The following is a 23538-nucleotide window of genomic DNA, read 5'->3' as shown; positions in this document are numbered from 1 at the left end:
AAAAAAAAAAAAAAGAAACGGGCGAGACTCGGTGCTCAAAGGAGGTGAACGCGACGACGTCCCCAGAGACCCAGCAGGGCACGACAAGAACCCCGCGAAGCCCCCTTCTCCGCCTCCCCCAAACCCCAACTCGCATAGCGCAGACCGGCGGAGCCTCGCGAGACGATAGCCAGGAGGCCTCAGACCACGCGCTTTTGGGCTTAGCCGGCGGGGCGATCCTCCGGCAGCTATATTAACGATCGGGAGCCCCCACAGAGGCAGTGTAAACATGCCGGGTCCACTTCTACTACCAGACGCCCGGCCATGCTCCTTTCGGAAAGCCCCGAAATACCCCGATCAGAGCCCGGCGTCAGCACCCAAGGCGCGGCCATAACAGGGGGGGCTCGAGCGCCGCGAACCGTGGCCAACCGACGACCCAGTGTAAACAATCCCCGAAAGAAATAACGGCGGAACACAGGAAAAAACGCGCGCCGACGGGGAGAGAGCTATGCGAACACAAGGGCCCGCTGCAGTATAAGCTACTTTAACCCCGGGCGGGACTCCTCGCTTGGCACGACGGCGTTCCTTGATGGCCCGCTCGCCCAAAACGTGCCCAGATGGCAGAGACGACCACGAACGAAACCGCCTAAGAACCGGAGGCTTGCCCAGACGGCGTTTTGAGAATCGCGATCTCCTCGTTCGCGTTCCCCTCCTCACTCCTGACACCGGAAATGTACAACATCGGGTGGAACACTCCAAGCTTCGCTTGAGGGGGCGCTAACGTCACTTCAGGGACGCTGCCGCTAAAGCCTCATTCACACTATAGGCCGACAGGACACCGGTATTGGTCTGCCGACAGTCGGCGACAGCAGTTTACAGGACGGAAAACGCTGTGGACCAACAGTCGGTAGACCAAATTCGGTGTCGTGTCGGCGTAGTGTGAATGAGCCTTAACGAACCAACAACCAACCAACCTAACTACGGACGCCGCAGGGCCTTGGATACGATGCTCGTGGCACAAAAGCAGGACCGTTACCTCGGAACACTTGCGCGTTCCGACCAACAGACACCGCAGAAACTAAAAGGCACACCACGGCCATTTCTGTGACGTGTTCCGGTTAGCCTGCAGCCGGTTAGCTCTAACCAGCAGCAGACACTGCACGAGCCGCAGCAGCAACCATTTCAAATCTACTGTTGTTTCGGCTCCAAGCGAGATTAACGATCCCGCAAGTTGCTTGGATTGTCTCAATGCATCGTACGCACGTAATATTTAAGGCCCATTCATTAACAAATTGAGATGCATGAGATTACTACGTCCAATGAATGTGATCCAACACTCGCCGTAGACAGCTAAATATGCAGCTAAGCGAACATCAGCCACCTCAAGTCTCGTTTCAGTTCCGACGAACACGGCAAAGTAGGCAGCTTCAGCCGAGAACGATGCAGGCTACTTTGGCTGTGCCAACCAAGATGGCGGCAGAGTAGAATGTTCGAATACTGCACCGGAAGGTTCCCTCTGCTCAAAAGAAACGTAGTCACACTTGCTTAAGCGCTCCAGTGTAAGCTGCGTTGTGTTTCTTCGTAAGCTCGCACACCCACATGAAGCGATATGTGCTTTTCCGAGCTTTCTTTCCTCGTCGACGCGAGGTCGGGTCAAATCGCAGAGACAGTCTTCCGAATGCGTTCAATTTCGAAGCTGTCTTCTTAGCCGTCAAAAACTGTCTTCAATGCTGGCCATAACTGTAGAACACACCCAGTAACGAGCGAGCTTTCGTTTCGCCTCCTCGGGTCGCGGTCGTAACGACTGACTCGGACGGGAATCCCGGGGCCGTATTCTGAAACGATCCACTTCGGCGATACTATCGTACTGGCCACGCCTCCGCCAACGGCGCGCGCTGATTGGCTGTTTTAGCAAAATTGGATGAGCTGATTGGCTAGATGTGCACGACGTCATCCAATTTTGCTCAACCAGCCAATCAACGCGCGCCTGACGGCGATAGTATCGCAGAAGTGGATCGCTTCAGAATAGGTCCCCTGGTTCTACAGCGGGACTTCGCTGTGACGGCCTTATGAGACACACACGCACGAAGGTCCGGCGGACGAAGCCCACGGGACGAAATCCATCAGCTCTGCTTTTTCTCGACGTCACCTACCGCGCGCAATTCGCGAGCAATCTGAGTGCTCCAAGCCGCACACATACCCTTTCCAAACGCGACCTCCCACGCGTTCGCGACGGTCCATCAGCGACCGTCGGCCGGTGGGCACACACCATCAAAAGCCCATCGCGCGAAGCAGCCTCCCACCAGCGTCCACCGGACAGAGCCTCGCCTCGAAAGGCACAATGAACGCAGCCGTCGGCGCCTCCCCGCCCACAGTGGGGCCACTGTCCGAGAAGAGCCGAACTTCAAGGGCAGCTCCACTCGCGCGACGACTTCGTTGTTTGTCTGAAGAACTGTGACGCAACGGCGGCGCTGCCTGGAAAGCGATGCGCTGTCGAACGTTCTTGCCATCGCTGGGCAACGACGACGTCGAAAAGCGCACTCCAGAAACGGCGAACACACCGGGCGTCGGCTGCACAGCCATAATGATCATGATGAGTGCCCTTTTGATTAACAGCGCTACCGCTGACTGCACGCCCTGGGTTGGTAACAATGCAGCGTTCCCCCACAGCGTGGCGCATGGGCTGGTTGGGAGACTAGTTGGGAGGACCGGCATGGTGGCCGTAGAGGAGGACTATAGATTAATCACCACACGGGGTTCTTTGGCGTGCACCGATAGATCTGTAGCACACGATCGCTCTCCGCCCTCGTCGTCCCGGAGCCACTGAGTCGCCGTGATTGTCACTGACAGCCACTGAGCAACCGTGATTGTCCGAGTCGCTGCGGAGACGTCTCGTACCAGTGCGCGTCGGCGACTAGATGGCTGGAAGAACCAGTCTTGATCACCGAAGCTAAGAAGCACTGTTGCCCAGTCAGCTCTTCAGTAGGCGGATACCAACTGACAAGGCGAACGCGACTGATAGCTGGCTACCCTCCTGGATGGAACCGGCGCGCGTTCTGCATGACAAGGCCGGCGGCCACTCGTCGTCGGCGTATCAGGGAACGCGATAGATGCGCCACGAGTGTCCCCTCACGTCAGGGCCGCTCGCCAGGTCTCGCGAGCGCCAGATATTAATTAGCGTGAAGCGGTGTATTTTAATAGACTCGGCGATTCGGAGATGAGGCAGGAGAAGAACGTCCGATACGCCAGCGTAGCTACCGGCCGGGCCAAACAAAGCGCGCGCGCGCCCGATAGCGGGGAAGGAGGTGACCGCGTGGGGGTGGGAAATACGGGTGAACGTTCGTGGCCAAGGTCTTCCTCCACCCTGGCGGGGCGGCCGCACGTAAACGCACGTCGCGCTGTGCGCACGAACCACATCGATGAAGAGCGCCAACGCTAGGTACAGCGCGCTCGTGCACTCCCGATGAACTATATATAGGTGGAAATGACGCGTAACCCTTTAAGACGCTGTGTATACAATTGTGTACGTCAAAAAAGAGCGTCAACAACACAAAGAGCGTCGACATCATTCGCACTCGTCAATAAGTTGAGCATGCGAATAAACTGCTCATTTATCACTTTATTTTCCATTTGCAACTAATGCTCAATCTGCGCGTATAAAACAAACGTTTTCAATACACCAGGATGTGAAAAGTTCCGTTTTATATAGGAATGGTGATAACGGCCCTTCATTATTCGAAAAATATCCAAAAAGTATTCAATTCACTTCTAACAGCATTCTCGATTCTTATTCGAATTGGTATCGAAAGTTACCGTTCGCACATCCTAGATATCTCAAATATTTCAAATATCTGAAATATCTAGGGGTGTCAAATATTGAGAGAGATAAATTAGAAATTACTGGAAGGCACATAATGAATCCGGCCTGGCCACAGCCGTGTCCTCCTAGCCTTCTACTCTGCAGCTGGGAAGGGGAAAAATAAGTGCGAAGGAAGTCGAGAACAATTAGGGGTGTGCATCAGGCAATTCAGGTTCAACGTTCGGAGGTGTCCCAACTGCGCTGCGAAACAGCTCGTGCGCCAGGAAGGTGGAGGATAAAACGCGGCTCGTCAAACAGGTCTGCCTGCGTGGTCTACCCTTTTTCGGCCTTCGCTCAAAAAATTTTCAACTAAAAGTGGCTCATACTGTTGCGCGTTCGACGAACATGATCGAACAAGGCATTGGCTCTTCCACCAGGCAGGAAAATCTCAGCCGACGAGGTCGGCGCATGTGAATGCGAAATCTTGTCTTAGTGCGGTTATATCTCAGCTGCGAGAAACGCCGCAGAAAAAGCGTTCCACGTGACAGGCGCTCCCCACACGCAACCTCTCAAGACTTTTTTCCGTCGCCACGGGCAATTGGAAAGCCGTGCATGACATGTTCGTCACGATCTGCCAACGCGACCCCACATCATTGCTGGTGCGAACATCACGTTCGAGCGCTCCATTTCGCTCGCGTAAACCTTTCTCGTGCGTAGAGCGGCCGGCTAGAGGAGACTACTGCCCTCACACCAACCTTCTCCGCGCCTACTCGAATGTCTTGGCCCTCCCATCGCACCGGCAGGTTCAAAAACGCGCGGTGGGTGCGGGATAAGAGATCCGAATGTCACGACGCCGTATGCACGCCCCAGGAGTCTGGCCTAAGCTGACCGGATTGGAGATGCCCGGCAAGGGCGCGACGCTGTTACCCCGGAGATTTTAACCACCCGGGGTGTCGCACAACTTCACAACAAGGCACGAGCCTGCTTTGCCTTACTGGAAGGTTTGAACGAGAAAGGTAGTGACGGCAACGTAAATTGGCCCACTTAGGTCACCGTGGTTGTTCTCAACGACACGCGGCGCGGGTGACCAAGGGCCGGCGTAACACGCGAGCTCTGGCCGCGCAACGGCCGTCCGTGGAGGACGACTGCGAGCGACGCGGAATGGAGAGAGGAAGCCGGCCGCTGCTGGCTCTACGGCGGCCAGTGGGAAAAAAACGGGCGCCAACTACTCGAGACGAGAGGACAGGCTGGAGACACGCTCCACCAGGCAAGCAAGCAATCAAGTCGCGGCTCGTTGGACGACAACGCGTGGACGAGCGCGCTGCTGCCATGGAAACTAGCCAGAATAGCACTGCCGCGAGCGGGGACATACGGGTGGCGCCCTCTGCGGGGCAGCCCCTGCGTTGTGTGTGTGGTCGAGAGCACGGGCTCTGTTCTTGCTCGCACCTCGTACGTCAGATCACGAGCGACAAAATGCACTTAACGTTCCGCACCTCCCGAAACAGGCGATCCCCTTAACTATCTTCTTTCTACCCACAATCTTCCCGATGCAAAAGAACGCTGGAATAACCGGCGACACGATGGACACTCGGACAACTTGGTGAAAGTCTTCGGCGTCGTGGGTTGCGGCATCAGCACTCCGTATTTTTTTTTTAGTATAACCGACGGAACCGGCACTGCAGCAATCAAGAGTTTCAACGGTTACCGTCGTAACCACACGGAGATGCTCACGGCATTCTTCCGTCCGAAAAAACGGTGCAGATTAAGGATTTCTGCCGCATTACCGGACCGAATGACACGAAAGCGCTACAAACACACTAGTCACCCACCTACTGCAACCAGCAATCTTTAGTTTATCGAGCAGTCCAGGAACAGCACGCTACCGTGTCGCTGCAAAAAGCTGCCTGCCCCTCTCTCTAGCTTAGCACACGGCGACCATTCGGCTCAGACCCGCGGTCGACGAGCACTCGCTCGCGAATTCAGCGACAGTCTCAAGAGAGTCGCGGTAGCCGCGCTAGCGTAGTACGGCTTTTCGACCCGCCTCCGGGGCAGGTAGTGGTGCGCGGGCCGCTGCTACCTGCCACTCTCGCAAGAGCCGCGTCGCAGCCCGCCGTTCGAGCAGGCTCTGCTTCCTCAACGATGCGCTGATCCGGGAGGTGGTGGAATACTGAATCCACAGCGTAGCATACACAACAGACAGGGGAACGAAAAGAGCCTCGCTGAGCGCGACGGGGGAGGGAGAGCAATTTTTTCGCGCCGCCCTCCATGCCTTCCCCTTCCCATCAGCCTCTCCCTCGCGTCGGGACTCCCTCCCCGAGTCCTCGCACTGCTTCACCGTCGGCGGCCGAGACAGCCCGAGTTGTCACGCGCACATCACGACTCGTTACCGGCGGCCGCGCGCAGCAGCCAACGTCGAACGATGCACACAGCGAGGCAGTCGCCGGGGGCCCGAGCGGCGCTGACACGGCAGCTACGTACGGGTAACGCCACGCCGCTCATGCATCGACGGGCGCATCATCGCGCGGAGCAAAGCGCAAAAGAATGCATGTACGCAGGACGGAGAGGTGGGTCGGGGAGCCGAGACTTTGCCAGTGAGCCTTCGCAGCAATGACGACCGATACCCAAAACATGGACCGGGCCTCGGGGTTTGCGGTGGAGGACCGGACGGGGAGAGGCCTCTTGTCGAAGACACACGTGGTCGATGCGGCAGGTGGCGCGCACCACCTGCAGCTTCCACTCAGGATTCGGTCTCGCGATTGCCACCCACTGCGAGAGCCTTACTGCGAGGCACGTCAGTTGGGACTAATCGCGAGTATTAAGAACCGTGTCACTTTGCTCGCTGGTCCGCCGCCGACAACGCGTGCTACTGTCGTCGAGCGGCGCGACGGACTTCGGGTGGCTGACTGCAAGCTGGCGAGACTTCACGGCGACACGAGCGAGACAGCCAACACGTAGTCACCTTGCTGCACACGCCCAACAGGTTTCGCATTTAAGAACTGAAAACCGAAAATTTCAGGGACAGCGAACCGAAAGACAGCGAACGCTCGTATAGACACGCGTAAAAAAGGAGTCATGCGCACGAAAACTGACTACTAAGCGCACTCAAATCCACGAAAGTTTGGTTTGTGTGCGTAACGCAGCAGCGCCGATTAAATTGTTGACAAACCGCTTGACATCCCCTATTTCTAACACCTTCTGGTCTTTTGAATGAAACGATAATAATAATAAACTGTACCACGAGCAGTTGTTGCCGAGCTTTCCAAGTTCCAACTTGTAGTATTCCAAATGTAGTATTCCCCCCACTGTAATGCCTTATGGCGCTGTGGGTATCAAATAAACAATAAACAAAATAAACAACTGACCCACGTCACAGAGGCGTGGTGTTCACCCAGCACTCTACCAACGCGCACGTGCAGTTTCCCGTCTCTCAAGATGCTCCGACGGCGTGCCTTGAGCCAGCGTGCGAAACGAGCTCCCAAACGTGATCACGCAATATGCATACATCGGTACTGGACTGCGCCCCCGCCCCGCGCCCCCTCTCCGAGACGTTCCCCGCAAAGCCCCCCACCCCCTTCTTCCCTGCCGCCTCAGAAAATAGTCGCGCCCATCATACAACATCCACAAAGAGGAGGACTGCCGCGCAGCCACGCGCTGGCTTTTTCTTTTTTTTTTTTTGTTTCTCGCAGACTACCAAACACATTCGTTCGGAGATCGAAACATGGGACGTCCGAAACCGCAGCAGCGGCCTACAGTATATACACTGGAATCTCGATGATACGATCTCCACGGGAACCGGAAAATAATGCGTAGCATCCAAAAATCGTATTATCCAACCAAATCGTATCATCGAGAAAGAAAAAGAAACGTATTAAACAGGAAAGCGTATTATTATGCAGAATCGTATCAACGAGCTTCCACAGTATACCGTCACGGCGAAAGAGAAAAGAGGAGGGGCGGGGGGGAGCTCTCAACACAAACAGGCTCTAGCGTTCGATGTCGACGCAGACTGGGCACAAGGGTGGCACACCAGCAACAACACGACCGGGGCATAGCCCACGTGAGTGTTTATATATATATATATGGCCGTGCTGGGAGCAGCGCCCATCGGCGGCGGCCGCAACGCTTCTCTCTCGACCGAGTCGAGGAAAACAATGGGACGGCTTTGAGCACACCCCGCGCGGCCCCCACGGGGTCCGCCCGATGATGCGCTCGGGCGGCAGGCGAGCCAGACGGGCCGGCCGCCCACACCGTGCATCGACCAGAAAGGGGGAAACCGGTTTCGCCCCAGATGAAGAACCGGCGCAGGGCCCGTGACTCCCCCCCCCCCCCTCCCTTTCCTACATCCTCCGAGTGAAGAAGAGGAAGAATAAGAACGTGCTGGAGAGACGACCACGACGACCGAAAGCGATACTGTTCGCCTGCGCTTCGTGTATCGTGACAGAGGGGCCCCATCCTCGTAATCGATGCCGAGGAAAGGAGGCGGCCGAAAACGCGGCGCGCCATATAAACGGGCCGGGAACGACTGGCCGGCGGCATCCTGATTGCAGATCTACACGTCGTAGATGAAATCTAACATACATAAGTGCAACCTCCATACATAGTGCGCAACCGGACGAATTTCGAAAGATCACGCACCTTTCATATTCACAAAACAGGGCTCGGACAGTAGAAACTCTCGTTCCAACTCTGGCGAGTGGAACGTAAGAGGGCCGTTCTTCAACAGGAGTGGGGGACAGCGCTTCGATAACGCACCTCGGCCGATTAGCGAGTTGGCAGCTTTCGGGACGGGGCACTCGAAGGCGCTGAAGCGGAGGAGTCTTGAGATAACCGCGCACAGCAGGAATCTCCGAGGAAGGCTTAGTAAACGTTCTCGTCTGAACACGAGTCTCGTGCACTCGGTAGCCGGTGCACCCGAAGCCCGTTTCCAAACCTCCGGGGCAAGCCACGGCCGCGCAAAGCTCGCCGCGAGACCTACCCCCCCCCCCCCCCCCCCATTTTGCTTTAATTGGGGAGGCGGCAGGATAAAGCGCCACCGTAACCAATCGGAGAATTGAAGCCAGTTGTAAGGTCCCTAGATAAACAACAAGTGTCAAGAGAGCGCCATTCTTTCATCCAGCCGCCGTCCTCCGCATCATCGCGCTCTCCCCGCCACTGTCGGTGCTTGATTGGCGGCCTGGTGCGGTCACGTGGTGCGCACACGTCACCACACTCATCACTAACGCCCCCGAAAAGGTTCCGGTGTGTGTGTGTGTGTGTTTCCACGTAGCATGGTGTACGCAAACATACGGAGGAATGAAGATATGGTGAGCGCAGAATACGGTTTCAAAGCGAGTATATAATATATGTAGCAGGACATAAACTACAGATATTTTCGCACGCCTGTCGACAGGTTTAGAACAGGGTAGAACTCCTCCTACATGGGGTGTCACTTCATGTAGGAGGAGGGTTAGAGAGGAGGAGAGGTGCTGGAAAGGCAAAATGGCGCTACCGTGAAACTTATCTAGGAACCCTTAGCCAGTTGAAGCTACGGAGGAGGCGTCTGCAGTAATGACGCGTCCGAAACGGCTTGCACGAGTCATCCAGACTGGTGCATCGAGTGAAATTCAGGCGTGTTTGAACCTGGTGATTCTCTGTCCTACGCCTATGACACCAAACCGAGCAACGGGGCAGATAATCTTGGCCGGTCGGCATAGATTCACAGCTGAACTGCCGTGCGAGCTGCAGACAACGGAGTTTTTGTTTGTGTCGTTTTGCCCGTGTCGATCGTCTTGTGCGGGTGCTGCCATTAAACCAGCAGGTTCAACTTTTGGTTGCAGGTACAGCCCCAACGTTTTTTTTTTTTTTTTTTTTTCCCAGGACACCACTTTAACGGCGAACTTGCTTGCCGTTTACGGTTGGCACAAAAACAAAACCCAGCCGGCGAGCACGGTGATACTTCGTTTAAACCTGTTCAACGAAGAATGCGGCAATTTTTTTTTCTTTCTTTTTTCCAACCAAACTGGACCGGCATCCTGCCTGCGTTTAGAGCTACTGTAACTAGCTACCAGTCCTGTGTAGCAGCCACACGAAATCTCAGCGGTCGTTAAACGCCTATCGACGCCTAATCGGTCCCGAGGCCAAACCGCGCCTAGGGCTGCGACAACTAAACCAGAGCGCCTGACTGTCGCTTCTATGCCGTGCCCTCGTCAATGCTGCGCTAGGCTTTACTTACTTAAGTAAACTGCGGCACATTCTCGGATGCAAGGCCCCCTCTCTCCCGGGCACGAGCTAACTTTGTTAGAGACTCAACTTACCATCAAATTTCGCGTGCAAAGCTTCCACAGTCAGCCATAATCTCCCTCACTAACTTCTCCCAAATGGGCCTCGAGTCATCATTTAAAGGCATTCTAATATCTCCTCCTCTACAATCACGGCGGATACGAGAAAACAAAAGCGGGAGTTGACGGGCATGCCCTAGATTCGAGTGGATGCGGTACTCGTCCGGCAGACAAGCCGACCGCATAAGTAGCCGCGACGGCGATCGCGTTCAACGACCGCTACAAACAGCCCCAAACGCGTGGCGTTCAAATAATAGGTTCCGGCTCGCGCAGAAAAAAAAAAAACAGTAAATAAAGGGAAAATACCGCGAGATTCCATCGCAAGTGGATCCCGATCCCACGACCCGAGAAGCGCGACGGTTGCCGGCCGCCTTCGCTGCTTTCAACGCCTCCGAGCACGTACGTGCAGACACACGCGGACGAAGATTCGCGCGCGCTCGACAGCAGAACACCACGCTTCGGAAGCGTTCGTGCGCAGAGTACGCCGGCTCGCGCCGGCGCCTCCTTCCGCCGCAGTTTCCCCATTGTTTTTGGCGACCGTTCGCGAGTCGCATCCCCCCGCCAGATGACTCTCAGAGCTGCGGGGAAAATAGCGTCCCTGAAACTGGAATGCAACTGGAAAGACCTCTACGCAAACGTCTCCCGGCGCGCGAAGCGGCGCGTGCATGCCGGGGCACCGGCTAACAGTAGAACCCGGATATACCGAACCCACATATAACGAATTATTGCGTATAACGAACAGCTGTAAAATCCCCTTGAAATTTTTTGTACAAAATTTGTATTTTATATATCAAATTAACTCCATATATCGAACTTATTTTGTGATCCCCTTCAGATACGATATATCCGGGTTCGACTATATGACGACTTACCCTTTCCCTTCCGTGTTGTGATCAGTACGTACGAAGCTCATAACTCTAAAAAAAAAAAAAAAAAAACTAAGAACGAACGAACTGGCTCAGCTGCCTACCTCCATGCGCTGGTTATTTGCACCCGTGGCTCTTTCCAGAACGATTCGGCACCAAAGTGGCGAAGATGCCCTAAGGCAACCTGCATCGCACACAGTGAACAAACGCGGGTCCGAGGCCGGAGTGCCCACACCCTACGGTACAGAAAAAGAGCACGGCCCTGTCACAGCACCCGCCCGCCACTGGAACGGAGCTGGAATGCTCAACACGTGGCAGCCATGTGACGCCGGCACGCGGAGGAGGAGGGTCCCGGCTTGCACAAAAAAAAAAAAAAGGAACGCGAGACTGCTTCCTCCTCCTGTTTCGACGACGACACACGCGAGCGCAGATGCTTTCAGCGGCGGGCCGGGCTGCCGCGACAGCGGTTCGGAGAACACGGTTCCGGCTTCTCGCGTTGCTCCGCGACCTTCCGCGCGCGTACGCCACCACACCGCCCGCTTTCGTACACTACTGCGAGCGAGGAGGGTTCGTCCCCGTGCCGAGCCCACCAGCCGTATTTTATGGCCCGCTGACAAACGCGAAAGGCTTCAAAAACTCGAACCATGGGGGCACGCACGCAAGGGCGCCACTCGCGTTTTCCAAGTTACCGAACCGCTGAATGAGTTGAATAAACCGAGTCGAGCATCCGAAAGCAAAGTCGAGTGCAAAGAGTCGCTTCTTCCTTCGGTGGACGGCAGAAACTCGTGGGCCATACACGTGGGCATGCGAGAGATTAGCATGCCGTGCACCGAGAGCTCGGTGCGTGCACGAGCGTTCCTGCATTGCGCCACCAACGGAACTTCCGGAGCCGCAACACACCGCGGCCGGGGAGTCCAGCCCGCAACTTCGTGGCTCACCGGAGGCTGTAATCTCGAACGGTCACTCTCTCGGGGATGCGGCCGCGCTTTCTCGCGAATTCGCGCGACTGGAATTCGCGCCAAGTCCGCGATCTTCGCACGTTGCCAGGATCGCTGTCGGCCGTGTACGCGTCCAGTGCCGAGTCGAGCGACGTCTGTTGCATTTTCACGTGTCGCGCTCGAGCCGAATCAAACCGGAGGGATGGCCGTACGCGACCGGCTTCAACGATCGACTTGCCGGCTCAACTGCAGTTCTCACCAGTAAGATCAAAAGCCCCCTAATCCCTTTCCTTATTTCAATACAACTGAGAGAGAGAGAGAGATGGAAGAGCAACGGTGCACGGGAAGTCGGGCGAGCACACCAAGCGCAACCGGTAGTACCGGCATGTCAAAGGCCCTCAGAGGTGGCGAGACGGGGGCCACCAGGTCCCTGCGCGGTCAAGGTCTCGTAAGGCCGCGCGGGGCCAGCGCCGAAGACAATGGATGCTCGGCCGTTCCGAATCGTCGGCATCAAAGGCCGGCGAGCTTCTCCGACCAGCCGGGCCGCGCATCGCTTCTCGGTTCTGACGGCTGCCGGCGATCGCGCCCGGAATATACCCGGTCACGCAACAGTGGACGCGACCTAACCCTCGGAGTTGTTGCCAGCGCAAACCTAACGTGCACTTCTCTGGCTTTTTTCTAAGATGTGTTCTTGCACTGATGCTACGCCCACGATTTTTTTTTTTCGCCTCGCTCCAGCCGCGAGAGCATCTTTACGGCAGATGCCTTGTAAGACCATCCTCACTTTATTCCCGTGTTCCGCGCCGCACCGATTGACAGAAACTGCATTCAAAAGACATCAAGCTTCTCGCGACTAGAAATGCGACCGCCTAGATAACGGATGCCAGGCTTACTATTTAAACGAAGGAGCTCGCCACACAATTATAAAGCGAAGCCGACACTTTGACCGACATTTTCCCTTCTGATGATCAATCTATTGCCGCGAAGTCAACGAAAGTAGAGTTCTTCAAGAGTAACTTATCTCAGCCTGATTCGGTGTTTCTCTTTAGTGTCCATTTAGGCTACGTTCTACCAATGACAGTGGAACGACAAACACGTAGTTCAAAAAGAAAGCGTGTTCTCTCCCGTTTGTTTCGTTTTCTTTCTCTCTCTCTTTGCGTGATCTCGAGCAAGATATCTTCTTACGCAAATTTCTCAACAAACTGCTACTCCGTGAAGCCACATCGGCGTCCGATATTGATGTCAAAAAGCAGCCACATAATGATCGAGTACCAGACGAGAGCCAAAATATTTGGAGGACGCTTAAGCTTGGCTTTAAGAGTGGACCGCGATAGCATTCAAAGATCCCCGACTGCTTCCGCTTCCCGGTGTCACGCTTCCCGGCAACTGCAGCCTTTTTCTTTTTTTTATTCGCTCCACCTACGGCTCTGCGCGCCGCTGATGCGCGGAGGCGAGCGCCATCTGGACAGTGTTTTTGCAAGGAACCCCGACCGGGGCGCGCCGCTCTACGAATGGTAGAAACGCCGGAAAAGGGGTTTGTATTTCAGTTTCCGCCCCCGTAACAGAATCAAGTTTTCTTGTATATTCAAATTACAATCCGACGCCATTATGTATGTAGGTTGTGGTTAAGTCGTACGTTACAATTTTTCTGACGGATTTGGAGAAATTCAAGTAGTTCACTAACGCCTCTGCGCCAAGCGGCGTGGTTCGGTATGCGTGGTCAGGAGTGATTTTTCGCGCACAAGACGGTGGGGCGCCGCACGCCGACACCGGATTTTTTGCGACACGGAGCCCTTAACGCTGTCGCGTTAAAACTCATTTTGAGATGAGACGCACGAGCATTGTAGCGCAAAACTATAGCGAAACCAAGAGATGCGATCTGCCTATCTTGCTATCAATGAGAATGACCTCGCACCTCCGTTAACCCGTTGTCCTAGATTCGCTACGTTTATATGCACAACGTCACTGGATATCAGACTATACAGCACCAGCGAAAAAAAAAAAAACAACAGTGCAAACGCCTCGTGAAGTGAATAATAGACCAAGGAACAAGTGAAGCTAAAAAGAAGAGAGTGGTAGGGGCAGCGCCGTGAATGCATGCGACAACTCAATAGGCAGCGCACCTCGGAGATGCAGTCGACGACGACGCCAGGAACGATGTCACGGAGTGGGAGGAAGAGAGAAAGAAGCGGGTGTAGAGAGAGAGAGAAACAAACACAAGAGAGAGGGGGGTAATAATGAGCGCGGGCAGACAATGCGAAGCGAGCGTCGCTATAGAGGTACCAGCGCACAAAGGGAAAACGACGGAGTCCCGTCGCGCTTTGCCAGACGACGACGCTACGGGGGCACAATGCGAGACTCACGCGCGAACCATCATCGCACGGAGGCCGGCGACGGCGCAGAAAGAAAACAGAAAGAAAGCCGACGGCGCGAACGATGCGAGAAACGAGCGAAGGGCTTCGCACGGCGGAGACCAGGAGAAAGAAAGAAAGACAAAGAAGGAAAGGAGGGCTTCGGGACGGAGCGGCGATTTAAAAGCGAACCTGGAGGAAGGAAAAAAAAAAAAAAAAAAAAAGACGAAAGCCAGCGAGAAGGGGGAGAACAATGGCCGCCCTGACATTGACCTTAAGCTGCCGCTGCGCGACGGCCAGACAAGCACCGTAGCACGTGACACTGAGAGAGGGAGAGAGCGGCCGGCGTGCCCGTGGGAGTCCATCAAGGCAGCAGGGGGAGGGGGGGTCGGACAACGCTGTCCGCTCGGACGGACGGACCGGCGGTCCCAGCTTGGCTCTGGCCGTCCAGAAATGATGAACGCTGCACGCAGCAACGTCGTCTCCTACGCTCCGCGAGCAACGCCGACTGCGAGGCCGTCGGATGAGAAGCGTGACATTCCGCCACGATGCCAAAAGAAGCCGAGCAGAGAGGCGGAAGGGGGGGGGGGGGGGGATAAGAAAAGAAACAAGCCAGCGTCGTCGTGCGAACACTGCCGAGAACAGTGCGGCGCAGTGCGCGCGCCCAGCTATCTACCGCGTCGAAGCGAGCGAGCGAGCGATGTGAAGCGTGAGCGCTTTTCAGGGTCGACGCGCGCACACACACACACACGAACGCGCGTCTCCAGCGGTTTCGACACGGGCGCCTCAGGTGTGTGGAAAGAGGTTTTGGCCAGGAACGAAGCAGCAGCAGCCAGACACGCACGGACGGCTCGTGATGGCGGCACGAAGAGACGCGTGAGAAGAGATTCTTGCCGCCGCGAAATTGAAAACAGCGCACCCAGAATACTAACTTGAGAAAGTGCGCACGGCGTGTGTGTGTGTGCGCGCGCGGTGGGGAGATCGCCGTTCGATATATATATATATATATATATATATATATATATATATATATATATATATATATGGGTAACATTTCCGTAGCCAAAAATCTTGTGAATCTCTCTGGGGTACCTCATGTGAAGCACGTTTAGCTTAGCGCTGCTCCGCGCTTGCAAAAAAAGAAAAAGAAAGAAAGAAAAAAAAAAAATTTCATTCGCTATACTAGTTGTGCGGTTGTAGTAGAGGTTTGAAAGAAAACCGATGCAGAAAGTTTTGGTTGTTTTCTGTCACACACAGGATTACACACAGAAGCACCTAACCACGGCCTTTCATAATGACCTAATAGGAAAAGTAACAACAAATTTCCGTTTGGGGTAAGTAGTTATTGTTGCTCCTAAGCACTAATTAAAAAAATAAAGGAAAGGATATTAAACATGACAACTATACAGCAAACAGCAGTGAGTGGCATTCTCACGTATACCCTCGACAAAATCTGCGTTTAAACATATTTACGCGTTCCATTTAATATTTGCGCACAGTATACGTACATAACCCGCGTAACAATTGAGTCACTTAAGTATCCTTACGTGATTTGAATGCGAAAGCATTACGAGTTCTCTAATTAGTTGGTTACGTCCATAATTCGCGGTCATACGTGACGTCACGTATCCTTAACTATAACTAATCCACCTTGCTCTAATTTGTACCAACCTTAATCCACTTTCATTTACCTTCAGTTTACTTGTATCTTAATTCCCATTATTTAGCCATAATTACTACTAATTAACGTTGTTATACCATTTACTATATCCTTTATTTCTACTGACGTCATACAAGACGCTGATGACGTCACACTGATTCTTGGTGCCACTCGTTACGGACAACGCCGGCTTTTCTGCCTCATGTGACATAATAATGCTTTCGCATGACTAAATCAGGGAGGTTTAGAATCCGCTGACAGAAAGCTAAACGACGCTATTGGCGGTGCGCACAAAAAGATGGCAGGCAAAACACGTGCGTTTGTTTTCATCAAGCTGCTGTGGTGGTAGTAACAAAAACGGTCGCTCCTCTGTCGTAACTACACTGTACGCGACACTGCCCCGTGCGCGAAGCAATCAGCGTCAGCCTGTGCGACTACCGTACTGTTCTGTAGCAAGGTGACCTATCCGCGGGACCTGCGAGTGCGTTTGTTCTCTCAGTGGTTAGCCTTAACCGCATTCAATCAAAAGCCCAGCCAAATGACACCAGAGACAATGGCGTCAGGGACTGCATTAAGAAACGGCGAGGCAAGGGCTAAAGCGCATTTCGCCAACCCTTTCTTATCCTAGCTACATCTATCGGCGATTACATAAAACACCAAAAAAAATTAATTGTTTTCGTTGTACGCAGCAAGAGCTACGTTCACTTCCTTCTCGAGCCCCACGTGGAGATACACCATTTATTAATTTTGCGATTAACGCAAAACGCCGAATCGGAATAAAATCGTTCCGTTATCGCGGCCCAGGCTCGAGGAAAACTGCCAGTCGCTGGCTGCAACAGAGCTCCCTTTGATCTACGGCGACCCGAGAAGGACAAACTGCCGATGACAGATGCCCCGGGCCCGCGCTGGATGCGACTGGCCGAGACTACCTGCCGCGACATGACGAAACGAACCTGCGGAGAAAACAATCGCACGGCGCGTAAACGCCAACGCCACCGACCAGCATTCGCACCGACCGACAAGTCCTCCCCAGCTAACTTCAACTCGGAAAAGCCCGCCCACCGCCGGCGGCTGGAGCGCCTCCCCTACGGACACCAATACCACACGCCAGCTGACGTCACGGAGAGCGACGGACAAAAGCCGGTACGAGGCAGTACGCGCGGTACGAGGCAGTTAATTACGCCCCCACGACGACAAAAAAAAAAAAAAAAAGAAAAAAAAACGTTCGTATTACGACCACCAATCCAGTAAGGTCGCCGATTTTCGACGTCGCTGCAATTCAGTTCTCCAATAGCGACCACCAAATCAGTGGCCCCCGAAGGCTGCGTTTCCTCCCCCACAAACAGAACAAAACAACCTGTCGCCAAACTATTGCTGGACAAGATTAACTCGTAATAAAGCGGACCGCCAGCAGAAAGCTTCTTGCAACTTCACCTCTCGTTCCGCCGCACTACTTCGGAACTGGTGGCGCCATCTCTCGAGAAAACGGCAACGACGACGACCTCCGAGCTCGGTAGCTGCGTCCACGGGGATCACGGTGCCCACGTGAAGCACGATTTCCGCCGGCAAAAACTCTCGTGCACGCGACGGGCGGTTGTTTTGTCACAGAGACCAGTGTTTCCTCGCGTCTTTCAATAGCGCAGCCAAGCGGCTGAGCGCGCGCAATAATCCGAGCTCCACTGTAGGCTTTCTTCTGCCCCAACTTCCCGACCCCCTCCCTATGTATTGGGACACCTTAGGAACTGAGTGGACAAGACCACGTTTTCCATCACCCATCCACCAGCACTCCAGTCGCCCATCCGCCTCGCTAAACGCCTGTACACTGATTACTAGCGCAATTAACTAGTGCCTCCCTTAGACCATAACGGGCTAAGACCCTGCACTTCATTAGCCATCGCTATTATCATCGCCGACGCCACTACCATCATCGGCCTAATTTTATGTCCACTGCAGGACGAAGGCGTACTCCACATTACCCCGGCATTGCGACAGGCCGACTCCAGCCTATGCCCGCAAATTCCCTAATCTCATGACGATAACCAATCAACCTACCCGTCCTCAACTGCGTCTACCCCCGTTCTGATGACACGCACTCCCGTTGAATTACTCATGTCTACCGGTTTATCTGGGCCTACTCGTTGCATGTCCAGCCCCACCCCTCACTTCTGCCTATCTTAATCTATCCTAGAATGAGATGTACGCACGTTTGCTATCGAACACCGTAAAAACCAAACACAGTTACAAATCAATGAAAGAACAGGCGCACCTTCATTTTTGGCTATGGCGAGTAGAGTCGCAAAAAAAAAAATGAAATCTAGTAAGAACTCCCTCAGCACGGTGATTAACCAGCAATTGGTTACCTGAAATATCCGGCAATGAAAATTCGGTCCAGCGTATCAAACACGCTGCCGTAAGAGGCTATGCGTGATGTTTCCTCTCGTAACGTTACGCTTATTTATTCTTCCGCGACTGGTTGCACGGTTCACCCCTAAAGCTTGTTCGTAATTCTCCAAGTTACAGTTCGTATGTATGTACTGGGATTCACTTGTTATTCTTTTGTTTTAGGACTTCGGCAAGGTGGCTGCCTTTACTTGGGAGTTGGCGCCATACAAGCCACGTACCGGGTGGGAAAAAGCTCAAGGTCGCAGCTGATCAGCTTAGCTTCTTTATGAAAAAAACCCACAAGCCCCATATCAAGAAACCCCATATAAACATCCCCATATATGGGATCTCTCCCCTACATGTTATTGCGGGATCATTGAATACGGGACTTACGGGCTTTTCCGACAGGCAACCCCTCAACCCTCCGTGCCACGACTACGTCACACATTTGAGGAAGGTGAGCATCTCAGACTCACCAAACAGGCCTGTCACAACAAATTACATTTACGTGATGTCGTTTATCTCGGTCAAGGTCAAGTGGCAACAATCATCATTCCCAAAGCAGCACTTTTGCGGCTGTCACCACGTCTGTGCCCGCATTTGCGCTCGTCCTTGAAAACGCACACAAACACGCGTAGAGTGCGCCGAGAGAACGACCGAGCCGCACGCGAAGGCGGCCTCTCATTAGGAGACCTGCAATCGGTAACAGGCGGGCAAGCCAGCGAGCGAGCAACGCCACCGACAGCCAAAGCCGTTCGTTCTTTCTAGCCGCTGCGGTGGAACAGTCATTAGGCCGGACAAAAGAGGCGGAACCGCGCGCAACACACACATCCGGTCGCCGCTGCCAAGCCAGCCATCGTACCGCGGCACATAGAGATTAGGAGGCGAGAGAGAGAGAGAGAGAGAGAAAAAAAAAAAAAAAGGCCTTCGAACCGGATATGCAAGCGATAGCTCAATACTAAAAGCACCCCAACATTCCCCCTGCCGCAGCGCGTGAGAGGAACAGCAGCTGTGCAATACCGGTGGGCGTGCAACTTATGCGCAAGTTTACAACAGTCCCCGATCACTCCAACAGACCGTGCCTGCCGGAGCGCCACTGGCGACACATGACGGAGGCAGGCGAAAGCTTATATAGGACGCCTGCCTCCATCTAGCGGCAGCAGCGGAAAACAAGTCACGGCACACATAGCCTCCGAGTGTTGCGCGTACGAATCTCGGACGCCGCGCGGCACAGCCAGAGGGCGCTTTTGTAGGCACAACCGTCGGGAAGGCGGTGGGACTGTAGGGGCGTAACGAGCGGGCCGATTCGAAAGCGGCCGCCGCAGTGATAGTTGAAAGTACTAGGCCCCGAACGTATGTGCACTCCGCGAAAATGTTATGCCCTTCGGACGTGTACTTGTACGCTACTTCAATACCAGTCATCGCGACTTCCCTAAGGTCGCGCGTGTAAGCGTCACCGGCACGAGAGAGAAGCGGGAAATGTTCGCAAGCGAGCGAGTGACCACCATCAGCGGGAGACTAACGCACGCCGCCCCCACCACCAAAAACCCCCAGGTTGCTATTTTCTCCTTCCTCCATGGCCGGTCATTATCATTATGGTGTTCGGCGCTCACAACCGAGTCGTGCGCCTAAGCACTTGTACAAACTAAGGCTAGAAAAATGTTCACGAACAGCAAAAAGAGAACCCTTCCCGACAATTACACTCTTATCAGACGAAGGCTACAACTAACAAAACCGGAAGGAGTAAGCGGCATTTACTCCCGAGCACTGCCCACTGCGTCTTCTACGACGAAGTGTCCCGAAAACTTGGCGGGGACGGTTAGGAGCCTAACCACCACAACCCAACGACGACAGTTGCCACCGCCTCGACGGTGATTAGAAAGTTCGAACCACTGCTTTTTTCACAGCTGATGCTGCACACCCTATTATTATTCCCCAACTAACATCTTGTTTCGCTCTCTTCCCACACACGTAGTTAACAGTTCTTTAAACTTCCGAAACTTTAATAACGATTTCTTCGATGCCGGGCAATCAGAGCGTTGGTGTAGATAAAGGTCACGATCCATGACGTTCACTTGTTCCTGCACGAACCATCTTACCAGTGCATCAATGCTCCTCCTGTAGACATCGCCTCCGAGATCCCAGGCCTAAGCAGCCATAGAGACGACGCGGACCGCGCAAAGAAAATGCAGTCAAAGTACAGATGCACTGCGGCACTGTTGGAGCACCGCGTCCATGTCATGTGTATGAATAACACATTTTTTTTTCTTTTCGGGTGTAACAATTACTTCATAAAGAGCGGTCACTAACCCCGCTGGGGAAGAGACACTGCAGCTGTGTCCGCTTCAGCGTCACGGGCTAATTTAGACAACAGCTGCGCGCAGTTGAAAATGAAGGAAAATGGCGAACGCAAGAGAAACGCACAGCGCATGCAGGATAGAAAAAAAAAAAAAAAAGGCGTAAACTGCAAGTAATAAGCGTGCAGTTAACAAAGTCACTCACGTCGTCCAGCTTTCTCTTGAGCGCTAACGCGTGGTTGTAGTCGTTCTGGAAAAGGGGAGAAAGAAATAATAATGAAACAAAGGGGCGAACGAACCAAGGCGCGCAAGGCAGTCGCACGTGCAAAAGAAAAGAACGGAAATGAGGTGGCGTGCTGACAATGGAAAGAAAAACGCGTAACTTTACGCACAACTTTGTGGTAACGAAGGAAAAAAAAAAAAGAGTCCCAGGGGGCGGAGCTTATTATGTACACGTGTTAATGCGCCAAGTAGTCCGGCAGGGATATCAGCGTAGCCTGCGCGTCGGTTTCGCATTTGCCAAAACGCGGAAGAGCAAAGCGAGCAAAACGTATGTACAGTCTTAGTACAGCGCTTAGTCCCCCCGTGGCTTTACCTTCACGGCCACGGAACGTTGTTGTACCCGACCGCACGGAAACGTGTTTACCAACAGCAGCGATGGTGGTGACATCTAGTGACGCTGAAATAAATCAATGTGCCAGATTCTGCCTCGACTTGTCATCGTGGTAAAAGGAAAGGATACGAAAAATACCTTCGCGATAAAAGTTACCGATGACACGTTTACGCCAAGAGATAATGAATCGATAATTGCGATAAAGGTCCTGCGTACTTGAAGTGAATCGTTAGAAGTTGCCACTCGCGCTCACGTTCCCGAAAATATCTCCCGGTGCACACGCTTATTACGCTTTTACATCTGCGCCGTGCTAAGACACTATTGGCGACTGTTCGTAAGCAAAATCTCCACAGGCAGGTCCAATCTTCATGCCAACAGCTCTGGTCTTGTGTGTACACGCGAAAACCCAAAATCCAAAGAAACTGTCGTACCACGTCGCAGTAAACGCGCGAAAAAAATTAACACGTGTTGCGGTCGTGCACGTAAGATAGCACATTAAAATTGTAAATTAATCTCCTCTCATAAATACCGAGGGCCCAAAATAGTATACCGCCGAAAGCTGCAAAAATGTCGCGTTGTCCTCTCCCACCCGACCACATTGTGCGTCATGACGTCACGTGACATATCATTTCCTTCAACCACCTTCCAACCACGTCCAACACTTGCAAAGAAGAACGAAGATAACTTTTAAGAAAAGTGTGTCAAATTCCGAACACGCACGCGCACACACACTTTCTTTAATACCTAGGGATGGGAGAATATTCGAAGTGCCGAATATGACGTACGGCAGTATTCGATTCGTATTCCAAGACGAACTATTCGGAATATTCGAACACTGAAAACTAAATATTGCGCAACAGACTGTTTGGGCCTAGTTACTGCTCTCCATCTGCTAAACAAAGGATCGCTCATATGTGTGACAACGACAAAGGTAATCGAAGAAATGCAGAAAAAATGTGGTTGATCCCTCTTATATAGGAATCGGTATAGAACACGAAAGTGAAACGTGTCTTCACAGAAGTAGTGTAATGTTTATTGCACATTGATATATAATGTCTATTGGTGTTTTGTGGCTAAAGCGCCCTTAGGCGTTGATGCACCCACGCTGACGCCTGGTGGCACGTCTCCTCCATCACGACTACCAACGTCGATGACCATGAGCAACCGTCGTGCATATGGAAGCTGCACTACGCTGCACACGCTAGCACAACGCGAAAGACGAAGCACGTAACTGACACACTAATATAACGCGCAAGACAAAGCACGTAACTGAATCGTCACCGAGTCAAATCAGCGCGTACAGCGCGTCGTAATTGCAGCCTCCGCGATCAACTTCAGAAACATTTTCAGAGCTAATTGCGGAGGCCACGCTCCGCTGTGCTGAGTACGGTGAACGCTACCTAGGTTGGTAGTGCTTCTTGATGCCAGCGTCCCTTCGAATGCTGGCATCGAGGCGTCGTAGTGCTGAGACCACCGAAGCGTTCACTGTCGGTGCGCGTTAGTGTCATAATGCAGTACTTCTCTTTTCTGCTCGTAGGCGGCGGCACCGCCCCGAGCAAGAGCGCGGGTACACGGAGGAGTGTTAGATATATAAGGCGCGTCTGTGTAGCTCTCTGCAAATGCGTTTGTGGCGCAATGGGTTAAACGCTCGGCGATCTATCGTCGCGGACCGACAGGTCGTGGGTTCGATTTCCAAAATTTGCATGTTTGTGGAACTTTTTCTTCTGGTTTCTTTCTTTGTATTATGTTCTATGACGTATTTCCGTGACGGAAATACGTCAGTGAAGTCTTGGTGGACCCCGGCATAAAACACTTTCGTGTTAATATAAAATGGGCAATACGAGCTTTGTTTACAAGTTTCGCAGTGCAGGCCTACATGACAACCTGCGATTTTCTTGCTTGCACTCTTGTCGTTTAGTCGTTTTGTAAGTCTAGCTGTGTAGTTTAGGTTTTGCCTTTTACGCTAAAACCAGCATGGCTTTCTTGCAACGTGCCTTTTGACATGCGTCTACGTATGCATGTAGACATGCGTATGTCTACATATGTACATCTACGTACCTTTTTTTTTACCAGCCACTTAGTCTTTTTGGAAAGCTAGTCTACAACAGCCATTCTTTTTATTTTTCTTGGAGGGCTTGTTTGCAACCAGGCTCTAAAGTTGAGAAGCCACCCGTGCGGCATTATTTTAAGGACCATTAGTAATGTGTTTAAAACTGGTCCTTTGTTTCTGATAGCTGTCATATTTGCACTAGTCAATGGTGCCTAATTACTTTTTATTTTATTTTATTTAGAAAGACCTCACAGGCCCTACCAAGAGGCGTAGGGTGAGGGGGGCG

At 53.1% G+C, this 23538-nt stretch overlaps 1 protein-coding gene across 7 annotated transcripts in view; it reads right to left on the bottom strand.

Annotated features, from left to right (window-relative positions):
* The window catches only part of LOC119433364 (polypyrimidine tract-binding protein 1), a 136668-nt gene that overhangs the window by 65059 nt on the left and 48071 nt on the right, over window positions 1-23538 (bottom strand). For all 7 annotated transcript variants that reach the window (XM_049658600.1, XM_049658596.1, XM_037700528.2 and 4 more), the window contains one exon: window positions 20795-20839. In XM_049658600.1, the coding sequence (XP_049514557.1) occupies window positions 20795-20839 (45 nt within the window). The remainder of the gene's footprint in view (window positions 1-20794; window positions 20840-23538) is intronic.

The sequence above is a fragment of the Dermacentor silvarum genome, chromosome 11, assembly GCF_013339745.2.
Source record: "Dermacentor silvarum isolate Dsil-2018 chromosome 11, BIME_Dsil_1.4, whole genome shotgun sequence".
NCBI classification, from domain to species: Eukaryota; Metazoa; Arthropoda; class Arachnida; order Ixodida; family Ixodidae; genus Dermacentor; species Dermacentor silvarum.
The sequence above is the reverse complement of the archived record's forward strand: the minus strand, read 5'-3'. Positions and strand labels throughout refer to the sequence as shown.